Raw genomic sequence first — 12,249 nt, 5'->3', positions numbered from 1 at the left:
CACTTTTCCTTTGGATAAAATGTTTGTAATGTTTGCTAAAAATTGTTTAAAACAGTGTTCATTAATAAAAGAAATACATAACGTTCTAGCATTTGGTGTGGATCCTGGGCTTGAAACCATCCACAGGAGGAAGTTTAAAAGCAAGCCATTCAGCAGATTCGTCAAACGCTGTCATCACAACGGCTGTAATGGCGGATTTGCCTGTTTTATCAGCCATGCTTTCCAGGCTTTTTGAAAGCTCACAGTAAGTTTAATGACAGACTCGGCAATTTTTAAATTTTTATTTATTTTCAATCATTTTTCTTGTTCTTATGAATATAGAATTTTATTGACCATGCAATTGACCAAAAAATTTAACACTATGTCAACACATCTTTCTGCAAATGTGTAGCAGTTAATAAACATAGAGTAAAAGCACCCTATAGTGGATTATGCATTTGTTACTTACAACTGGCATGATTCAGATGTAAATAATAATATTGAGCTAAATATGACCTTTGATCCATAATAATTAGATTCTCATGTAAAGTTTTAAAAAAGTGTTTATGAATGTAGTTTAGATTGTGACTCTACTTTTTGAAAAGCATTTTAAGAATTATTTCTTCCGCTATCAAGTTATTTTTTTCAATTTCAGGACTGATAAAATGCAATGATCTATCTACTTCAAAATCTTATAAATTGCATGAGGACTGTGGACCCCCCCCCCCCCCTCCGCCTCCCCAATGCATTTTGTTTTTTTTTGGGGGGGGGACCATTGTTTCACAATTTTTTAAAACCAAATAAGTTTTATTTTGTCAATTATATTAATTACAGTTATATGTCCTGCTTGAATGTTCTCAAAAAATACAATAAATAAGTAAAGTGGTGCATGTTTTTATTTATTGTAGATCAGTTGTGAAAAAAAAAATCTCTCTGATTCTAAGCAGAAATTTGATTTTGAGCTTTTATAGAGCTTTGAAAATTCATTAGATGTTATGAAAGTTGAATCAGAAATATTTCATGTAGTGAGCTATGTTTTTTTTTTTTAAATTCAGAAGTTTAGTTTTTTAATTTGCAATTTTCTAATGTATGATGCGTGACTGCATGACAATTTGTAATTATTTAGTAATAAAAATGAACAAAATTGAAAAAAGTTTTGGAAGTGGAATGAAGTAGAATTTCATAAGTTTTAGACATTTGTTACCAGTTTTAGGGATTTTAAATCCACTGTTATGTTTACATATTTTATTACGATTTTTAAAATCCTTTTTACTGGGAAATTATTTTTTTAAAATTGTTCTCTGATGATGTCTGAACAATGATTTTCTATTAGCATTCAAAGATGCATGTTTTAGAAGCTGAATGCATATAATTAGCTTTTTCAGTTTCTTTCCGACTTTCATGAACTCTTATTGAGTTTTTAAACTTGTACTCATTGTTTGGTTTGTACAGTTGTGTAAGTAAAAATTTGTGTGGAGTTTAAAAGTCTCTTAAGCATGCTTTTGCAATTGTTAGTGTAATGACCGCTTATCCAGTCTTCTGTACTTAGAAACTTTCATGATTGTTCATTGTAATTTATTGAATCAATTTATGGAGTTCTAATTCTCTTATGCTTTATTTTCTAATTTTTCTTTTTGGGTCAACCTTTCCCCCTTTTAATGCCAAGTTGCCAATCCCTCATTTGGTATTTTATATAAATGTTTGGACTGTTATGACCTCCCTCCCGCCGATGAATTCTGACTGTACTAGTGTTAGTCATTTGATTTTACTAAAACAAAAACTAATTCTCAAACGTTTTAATTTTAGAGCTTAAAAAATGTCCATTATCGGGATGAGCAAAAATGAATTCTCTTTATAATAAATGAGCTAAACATAATGAAAATACTTTAATATTAATAAGATTCAGCATTTGGTCCTCATTTTAAAATAAATTAAGGACTATAGTCATAATCAAATTACTTATTTATTCAACCATCAAAAAGCAAAAATCTGAAATTTTTACATAGTAATACCAGCTGTTATGCATATTTTCTCTCTGTACTTCGTTTTGTGTATTTGCATGTAAATTATTACTTAGGTTGTTTGTTGTACAAAATATATAAATTTAAATGAAATCTATGAAAGTTTTTCAAATATTTATAACAAGTTTTAATATGAACTATTGTGTAGCAAAATTGAATGACAAACTGACTTTACAATAAACAATTCTTGAGTCCATTGATTTTTTTGTCTTACTACTTAAAAAAATAAAGCTTTCACTTTCCTTTTTTGCCCATGAAAAACATTCTTTTCTTTTGGAATATAATTTTTCAGAAAGAGTTTGTTGTATTCATATTGTGAAGATTTCATTCTTTTGAAAATAGAGATGTTTTACACTTATATATGTGCACAAGAGTTGATAGTTATGTATGTACAGAATTCTCAGTTTTGACAAGCAATTGTCATATGGTGAAAGAGGGATTCTCTTACTGAAGGCAACAGTTGTTGATTGTTAAAACTAAATTCTGAGATTTTTTCTCTTTTGGAAAAAATATAAATATGTTTTTAGAGAAAACATTTTTTCAATCTCGTACAAAAAAAAAAAAAAAAAAAAAAAAATTAAGACCATTAATGCTTCCAGTGGGATCATTATTATTTTCATTGCTGTCCTTTTCTCTGTTCTATTTCTTATTAGATACGTAACCACAACTGTGACTATAGTTAATTTAAAAATTTTTCTCTTTTGAAATGCTTCCAGTTACGTGCCACTGGCCGGCACGTTGTCTCGTGTCTTTCACGGTTCCCAGTAAGTGAACGCTCAATCTTTTCCAAGTTATATGTTTCCTTTTCACACCTTATTTCTTCCCTTAAAACTTTTTTTCCATATCTGTGTAAAGTTTCCTTCTTTGTTAAACATTATTTCATTCAACTGTACCCTCTTACATATTATTTTTTTGACCATTATTTGTGTGTGTATTTGTGTGAATCTGAATGAAGTTCATTTTTAGAGAAATTTTTCTTTCTTTAGAAGTCATAAAACACTGAAATAGCATAGTGAGCATAAAACCCTGAAATGATATGTTTGAATTTTTAAAAATGAATTGACTTTTGTACAAAACTTAAGGTTGATAAAGCTTTGAATACTTGTTTTCTTTTTTCCTGAATCACCCATAACAAAGTGTCTTTTATCAGTATAACTCATTGTAAAGGTGGGGAACATGTAACTTATAGGGTTAATGTGGCTTTCTGGAGATTTTTCAGTGGTATTTATAAATATCTTCATTTAGGGTAATTTTGGTTAAGGTAAATTAGTGTGAACACATTTTGGACCAGAAAAATAAAAATGAACATTCCACGATGAAACACTTGTGCAAATTTTCAGTGTCTATTTAATCAAAGAGCCGCGAAACTTTAGATAAGAAGATCACAAAAAAAAAAAAAAAAAAAAAAAGAGGTGGCGTAAGATTTACCAATGTACATTTCATACAATAGTAGGTGACGCTTGTAAAGGGCCATTTTACTAAAGGAAAAAAATCACAAGAAATTCTCTTGACCTGTCTACTATGTGTTAATAATTTTTTATAATATTTCCAATAAATTGTAAGTATATCTTTAAACAATGTTATGACAAATATTGAACAATATCCCTAAGATTCTGCATAAAGCAGTCTTTTGGCAACTGCAAAATACAATGTTGCATTTTAGTGAAAAGGTTTCCCACTGCTGTGTTATTAGTGATAATAAAATGCTGTGATATATTCATGAGAATTGTTTAAAAAAATTATCTGCAATATCACTTCTATGTGCCTAAGCTTTAGATCTGAAATAAAACATTGTAGAAATTTATTTTGAGATGCTAAATGATATATATTAAGTAACTGAGGTTTAATAGAATTTTTAATAAATGGTTCATTTTCAAAAGAGCCCTTTTTAGTTTTATAAAGGGCTCACTAAGTCTGGATTGATTGAAAATAATTGTACCTTTTTTTTGTGCACTAATCCACAATAAAAATGGCATTTTTGCCATTAATTATTTTGCATTGATAATTGAGCTTAAATGTGGTACTCAAGGTAAAATAGTTTATTTTATTATTATTTCCCAAGTCACTTACATTTGAATTTTATAGGCACTTAAGGTTTCGGTCAGGGTCATTAAAATACAGATTTTTATGTGAAAAATCTCCTTACTAATCTCCTTACGAGGTCAAACAAGGAAATGACTCATGCTTAAATACCACACTAGACGTTTAATACTGTGACATGCCAGTGATTTTTAAGCATCATGGAATGAGGGAAAGCATTCTCCCCCCCCCCCCGAAAAATATTTATGTGGCTTATTTGTCATGCAATTTAGGTTATTTTGTTTTGATGGGCATGCTAAATTACAACGAAAAAAGCATTTGAAAGTCATGACTTCAGTAATTCAGTATTTCTAATCATTTTCTTGAAATAAATTAAAATTCCCATCTAAGTGACATGCTTAAGATGTAATGGAGTACTTTTGTAGCTTAAACTCAAATTTCTGCCAATCAAAAGAGATGATATATTCAGTAAATTACCTCCCAATAGCCAGGGCTAAAGCAGGAAATGACTGAGCTGGCGTTGTATTTCATGTAAAAGAGATGATAATTTACTAGAGATGCACCGAATATTTGGTTGATGTTTAGTATATTGCATGTTCGGTAGGTAGACCAAATATTCAATTTGGCCGATAACTTTAATATTCACAACTAAATAGTAAACAAATTATTACATATTTGACAATTGATAAACAAAAGCATTCTTTTATACAATGAAGTAAAGTTATAGCATAGTATTATAGTACAACATGAATTCAAATTGTTAATTACTAATATTGTCACAGTTGGATCACATTATAATTACTAATATTGTATGTTAGATCATCAGTTATTAATATCAATTGTTCAGTTACTAAGGTGTCTAAAATATCAAAAAATCACTTGAATAAATTGTCATGATCTTTTAAGCACCTTGGGTTTTTATAAATGCAAGATTATATATTTATAACATAACATGTGATCCTGATTATATCATTAATTATCAAATCATAGGGCAAAAAAAGAAATAAAATTAAAGTTGTGTAGAATTGCTGATAACCACAAACCAAATTACCAGGCAAAAGCAAATAAATACTATATTAATTTGCTTTTGCCTGAGGAATGAATTATGTGATTTATTTATTTTAGATTAATAAAATTATACTTGATTATCTATATGTGATGTAGATGAATTTAGGATGTTAAATGGTTGTGAATTTATATTTTACAAAAGACACAAAATAGATGAAGATTTCTATTTTGTATTGGCATAAAAGATAAATAAGTTAAAGTACAAAAAAGTGAAACAAATATTCAGCATTCGGCCAAACATTTGGTTGGAATTTTAACCGAATGTTTGGTATTTGTTATTCGGCAAAATATGATATTTGGTGCATCTCTATAATTTACTGATATTTGCTGTTAGTTACAAATTATTGATGATATTTGTAACTACATACTTATAATAACATACAATTTGCAAAAAGTATAGCCGTGAAAAGTCAAAAATGCTAAGCAGTTACGTGGAGTTTTACACTTTTGCAGTAACAATTGATTTACAGTTTTTCATACTTTTAAGGCATTCAATTTTTTTTTCCTTTTCTCCTCCACCCTGACAGCTGCTTAGTTGCTGGTATCTAGTTTTAACCAGTACTAAGAATCAATCTATAAAGTGTAACGTTTTGAACTTGATGTAAAATGCAAAAACAGCTTAGTTATCTCTTTTGTGTCTATGAATTCCCAAAAAATATATATGAGTTAGTAAGTTTTTGATTGTAGAAAATTTTCGATGACTTTTTTTTCATTGACAGCCAAATGGACTTTCATTCAACTTTCAATTTCAGTGAATGCCAGATTGAATTTGTTGTCAATTTGGTAACAAATGATACCCTAAAATTTATTCACGCTAATGAATGCTGTCAGGGAAATTTTTTGCCAATTTGGCATGTCACTCTAGGTTCTATAGTAATTGTTCTTCTGCTTAAAGAACACTATCATTTTTCTTGTTTTGTTAAAGAAGTTACATCCTTTAATGTGTAAGTTGGAGTAAAAAAAAAGAGGGGGAGGGGAATTTCAAAGTTATTTCAAAAGTACAAATTACTAAAAAAGGCTTGAAAAATTGGCTTGTATCTGGCATAACTTGCTTGTATAAGGTTGTCCTATTGTCCTCAATTAAAGAGTCAGTGTTATGTTAGTTAAATATATATTTGTCTAATAAAAGTTCTTGAATTTCTATAAAATATGTATTATTTTTCTCAAACAGGTATTTAGATGAAGTTGCTTTGCATCATTTAATTGATGCTCTTTGCAAATTGTCTTCAGAGTCCATGGAACTGGCATATACAAATAGGGTATGTTGATGTTTTAACATCTGTAAATGCTTTCAAGTTTAAAATTTAAAATAACACTTTCTGCATACCTCACTAAACATGACTTATAGAGCTGAACTATTCTTATTTATATGAAAAGGGTTAGGAAAGGGATTATTAAATTGCGTTTGAACTTAAGAGAATGAGTATGTTAAAACTTATTTTTTCTTGTTTTAAGTTGTAGTTCACGCATTAGTTTTGCGACCATTATTATTTATTATTTTATTACAAATTTACTTAGTGTAAGGCTTTTTGAAAGCACTAATATTTTTGCTGATGTGGTCAAAGTCTTGTGGTAGTATTGACAATGATGAACAAGGGATAAAGCTGCTAGAGGATTTATATCGCGTTTCTAAGCAATCAGGAAAGTGAGGTATTTAATTCATTGTTATAAAACATAAAGTGCTTAGGTGATGGAAATAAGTATACAATCTAATATTTATTGGGATTCATCATTAGCAAAGAAGAAACTTGTTGAGTTATGTGTCTTAATTAGTCATGACATAGTTCAGTCAGCAGTGCAGCAAAGCAAGTAACAATCTACAAAATACTGGGTTTTATCAATAAATTTACTTCCCATAATTCCAAAAAAAAATTCTACTGTTGCACCAAAGTTTGGTAAGTCTTCATTTGGAGTCTGCTCTTAAGCTTTGCTCTCCTTATCTTAAGTAAGGATCCAAGATTCAAAAGTGGAATGCAAGAGTGGTGAATGATCTTTTTTGATTCAGAGCATGATTCAAGACTTGAAAGTTTGAAGCAAAGGAGAGTCAGAAGGGACTTGATCCAGTTGCTCAAATTTATTTAAATGGAAGACATTGATGGGCTAAATTTCTGTATAGGTGACAGCACTTGAAGTCATTGTTTTAAGCTTTTCAAATTCCAAGTTAATGGTGAAATTAGAAAAAAATACCACTTTAACAGGGTTGTAGGCATTTTGAAGTTTACATGAAGCAACTATTACTTAATGGGGTGAATAGTTTTAACAGGGCTCATGATTTTCATTAGAAATTGATAAATTGACTAAGATCAGCGTAGCTGTACTCAGAAACTTTTGCTGATTGATTTGTATTGATAGGAAAAAAATAATAAATAAGTAAAGTAAAATTAAAAAAAAAAAGTTCATAGCCTTCAGTGCCATTTGAAAATAAACTAATAAGTCAATGCATTCATGTGTATGTTTCATAATTAACAAAATTATTGGTAACTAATTTTTAGGAACCTTCTTTATTTGCTGTTGCGAAGCTGCTTGAAACTGGTTTGGTTAATTTGTTCAGAGTTGAAGTTTTGTGGAGGCCTGTCACTAATCATTTGCTAGAAGTAAGTATGTACTACCTTTTCAAAATATGCTTTTTAACAACAGTTTAAAAATGTTTTCTCACATACTATTGTTGTGAATGTGATAGCTTGATGTAATTGACTTGTTTTCGGACTTTTGTAAGCATTGCAGTGAGTAAATATTTACACTTGTATTGTATTTATGGAATGTATTAAGGTACTAAATGTAAGAATGACTTTTTTTTAATTTTTAATTGTGAAGAACCCACAAACATACCTGCCAACTCTACTGGTTTTTCTGGGAGATTCCTGGATTTTTGTTATTTTACCCGATTGTGTTTATGATGTAAGGAACTTGCATTTGATTGTACTTCAAGGAATGACAAAAAAAATCCTTATTTTTCTCTAAACAACAACAAGAAATGCAATATTGCAGCACATTGCAATGATCTACTGTTTTTTTTCTTCCTCTTGGAATGTCGGCAGGTATGTCATAGAAAAAGGATTTGAGATCACATCAGTTTTATATTGGTATTGTCTACATTGCATGATTTTTTGTTTCTTACCTATTATGCTGGTATGTTTTGATTAGAATAGTTTGCAGCTTTTGCCTGTTATGAAGTTTGAATGACCTATTTGATAATGATTTTTTATTCTTGCACTATCTAGGTTTGCCAGCATCCTCACATTAGAATGCGTGAGTGGGGAGCTGAAGCAGTTACATTTTTAGTCAAAGCTGCTTTATATCACAAGTATACTCCTTCTTTGAAAGAAAATAAGGTAATGTTTGAATTGTGCTTTAATTATTATCATTTGTTGATACAGATAGTATTTTATGTTGGATCTTGACTTTACTGAGCAATTTTTAGCATGATTTTTTTAGTGATATTGACAACTCATTATTTATTTGTTTCATCAGCAAGTGTTTGGCAGTAGTATTATTTTTTATCATGTCGCAAATGAATTGATAAATCATAAAATTACTGAAGTTATAATGTTCTGGGGGAAAAAACCCCAGGGAAAAGTGAAGAAATTTCTTGAAAATGTGAGCAGTATGCAGAACTTTCTTAACAAAATCTTTAAATACCTGAGTGCTGTTATACTCAAATTGAATATGATGCAGACGTACATTAATTTTATTGTCATAGCTGATCATTTTATTTTGTTATTAAAAAAAAAGGTTTTCTTATTATGTTATCTATGTGTGATAATTGTGAGTCTTTTAGACAAGAACATAATAAAATTATAACAAAATAAGAGGATCAGCAGTGACTATAAAACATATTCATATTTACATTATAACCAGTTTAAATATATAAAGGCAATGCTCTTCTTTAATAATATCTTTGAAATTTTCCATATTTCTATGAGCCAATGATAACAACCATCAATCACAGTAATCAGGATTTTTTTTAACAAAATCTTTATGTATTTCGGAACGAATGGTGCTGTAAGTAATTACCGCACTAATAAACATTGTAAATATTCTTACTTATATACAATGCTGTAGCAAGGGAGGGGGAGCCTTCCCTAAATATTTGCTTATTAATATAAGAGTAAGGCAAATTTAATGTGAATTGGTTTCAAACCACCTTTTTCGAAAAGTATAATGCCTGCTCTTTGAATTAAAGGTGTCATAAGTAATCTAAAATGAGCTTTTTTGGCCGAACATAAACTTGTCGACCATAACACAAACCCCATAAAAAATGAGGTTCTCCAAATATTATTTCCAACTCCAGCACTGCTTATTCAGTCTCGGCCGTGGTTTGGAGGGCTTGTTAAAACATGCACATTACTAACACAGCATCAATGTAGACTTTATTGAAGAAAGGAACTGTGCAAGTTTTGTTTCCCAAATAATCAATATGTGAACCTTTTGTAATGCAGTAGGTATTAAGTCTAAAGTCTATTTCTTGCATCACTCTCTTTAACATGTCAGGATCAATGGTAGCAAATGAGTTTGTGATCTTTTAGCATAAATCTTTTAAATCATCTGGGACTCAAACACACAATGCGAATTTTTATATAACGCCATAAAAATTCGTCTGCCAGATAATGTGGGTGTCCCATCTTGTTGGAAAGTGAACAATCATTAATCATGACATGTTACTGCAAGTGAAACAAGATTTATACTTTAGGCTTAATATCTGCCGCGTTAAGAAAGGTGCACATATAGAACATTTGGAAAACAAAACTTGTACTGCCGTGCTAAGCACAAAAGTTGTATCTGCACTTTTTAACAAAATTGAGTTAACAGTCACCAGGTGGTTCTCTGTCACATATTTCACCTAAATACAGTGTTTTATGGTCATTTGTCAATGAGATATGTAAAAAAAAAAAAGTCTGAAAATTTTTTGTCTGAATAAAACAGATGGAGATGCATAACTTTAAATGGCAATTTCTCATTTTGAACTCAGCTGCAGATACGACTTTTGCACTTAATATGGGAGTGAATAATTTCTTTCATCAGTAAAATCACCATTCTTGCTATATTTCTAATATGTTTTTTTTGATTAGCCTTCCATTCCCCGGAGGGAATTGTGAATGCCCTGTATAGCATCTGTAATTGCTATTTGGGCAATTTTAATCTTAATATGTAAAAATCAATGTCCTGAGATAACATATATATATATCAATGCACAGACAATCCCGTTGAAGCCTCAGACTTGAAATTTGGCAGGTATGTCCACATGATTCGAAAGTATCCACTAAGAAAGGAGTTTTTGAAATATCAATTAGTTCAGGAGAAATTAATTAAAACCCCTTAATTTCTGTGAAATTAAAACCTGTCATTGAAATTTAAGTCCCTTATTTTCGGAGGCTTTCCTCCATTCAAATCATTATTCAGTACTTCATCTCAAGTTTTGGTCGATAGCGAATTTTAAATTTGATATTGTTTTTGTTTCTCACGTGATTCTTCAAAGCTTTTCTCAAGTCAAATAATAATGTTTCTGTCTTTTGCTTTCATTTTTTCAAAACTAGAACGAAGTTTTTAAGAACATCATCACAGGCGGACTATCCTTTTGAATTTAGAAGAGTGCAGTTTCCTGTAAAAGTTTGCTTTGCAATAACCGTTAATAAGTCACAAGGACAGATATTAAAAGTAGCAGGGATCGATTTTAAGAGAAGACTTTTTTCACACGGCCAATTTTATGTAGCTTGCTCCTAAGTCAGTTCATCAAGCAGCTTAATAGTTTTAGCACCAGAAAAAAAAACTAAAAATGTTTTATACAAAGAAGTTTTTGCTTAAACATAGGTATAACAATAAAATGTGGATGGCCTGTGTTTGCAAAGATAATCAATACTTTAAAAGAATCGTTAATAACAGTTAAAGATTGGTTAAGGACATCGGCATTCATATAAGGAGCCCAGAGGCCCTGGGATCCTCCGAAAATTAGAAAAAATGATAGGTAATAAGCAATTATTGTATTGGATTTTCGAAACTAGATGCACCAAGCACTATTAGCCCCTGCTAATTCCATTACCCGAGCAATGCCGGGTACGGGAATTCTAGTCTTGTATATTTGTTTTAAACTTATTGCTTGAAGATAAACATTTTATTTGTTTCATGCTTTATGTTAAGGTTTCCTTTTCTTCTTAGAAGTTGCAAGTGATGCTGCTGAGCCCTCTGCAAGAGCTCTCCTCCATTTCTCATCCAGACATAAGGCAGAAACAGCTGGACTGTGCCCTCCAAGTCCTTCATAGCAGCGGTGAGATAATATCAAGTGGCTGGCCCCAAATGCTGGATGTTATTGGAGCTGTAAACGAAGATCACGGGTAAGTTCCTGGTGCTTGTGTTGAATTGTTATTTTGCACTCATGTGTGACCAATGTTAGGATACATTTTTCCCCTCAGTTTCATCATTGAGATGGTGTAAGTTTATGTTAGTGTGCTGTGCCGTAAGCATTTCAGATATTTAGTATTCTTTGGGGAAATGTTAAGAATGAAAACATTATTATTTTGTGCCTGCTTAATACTGATACTTCAATGATTTCCCCCCATTGGTTTTGCATCTTGAACTTATGCATTGCACATATGGGTATTTGTCAAATGCTGAGTTTATCCTTGCATGAAGTAGTTTAATGAGGATGTTTTGTTTTATGAGAATCACCATGACTTAAGCAAAAGTAACTTGTGTGCACTTATAGTTCTGTCAGTGGTTCTTGTATCATTAAGTGGTGAGTTCATGTTTATTCAAAATCAAATACTCAAGTCTTTGTTGTGATCCTCATTAACAATATACTCTGATGATAATGACTATTCTCTTTTGTTAGACAAAGCGTATTGTGTATTTCTTTCCGAAGTGTTGAATGATTGTCTGAATTTTTTTTCTAATCTTTTCTCATAGTGAGTCTTTGATCAGATCAGCATTCCAGTGCCTTCAGCTTGTTGTTGCTGACTACACTCCTATCATGCCCTGCACCTGTCTGCAGTTATGTGTAGATGCTGCTGCTAAATTTGGTTCTCAAACTCAAGAGCTGAATGTATCCCTTGCAGCTGTTGGACTTCTTGTATGTGTATAATATAGTTTTGTGTCCCAGGTTTCTTAATTATCTTGTTATCAAACTACAGTTTAAGCTATCATTATA

At 30.8% G+C, this 12,249-nt stretch overlaps 1 protein-coding gene across 1 annotated transcript in view; it reads left to right on the top strand.

Annotated features, from left to right (window-relative positions):
* The window catches only part of LOC129228224 (protein MON2 homolog), an 87,167-nt gene that overhangs the window by 41,803 nt on the left and 33,115 nt on the right, over nt 1-12,249 (top strand). Inside the window, exons 16-21 of the mRNA XM_054862887.1 lie at nt 90-244; nt 6,280-6,367; nt 7,601-7,702; nt 8,330-8,440; nt 11,262-11,437; nt 12,009-12,171. Of these exons, the coding sequence (XP_054718862.1) occupies nt 90-244; nt 6,280-6,367; nt 7,601-7,702; nt 8,330-8,440; nt 11,262-11,437; nt 12,009-12,171 (795 nt within the window). The remainder of the gene's footprint in view (nt 1-89; nt 245-6,279; nt 6,368-7,600; nt 7,703-8,329; nt 8,441-11,261; nt 11,438-12,008; nt 12,172-12,249) is intronic.

This window comes from Uloborus diversus, chromosome 8, assembly GCF_026930045.1.
Source record: "Uloborus diversus isolate 005 chromosome 8, Udiv.v.3.1, whole genome shotgun sequence".
Taxonomy (NCBI): Eukaryota; Metazoa; Arthropoda; class Arachnida; order Araneae; family Uloboridae; genus Uloborus; species Uloborus diversus.
The sequence above is the reverse complement of the archived record's forward strand: the minus strand, read 5'-3'. Positions and strand labels throughout refer to the sequence as shown.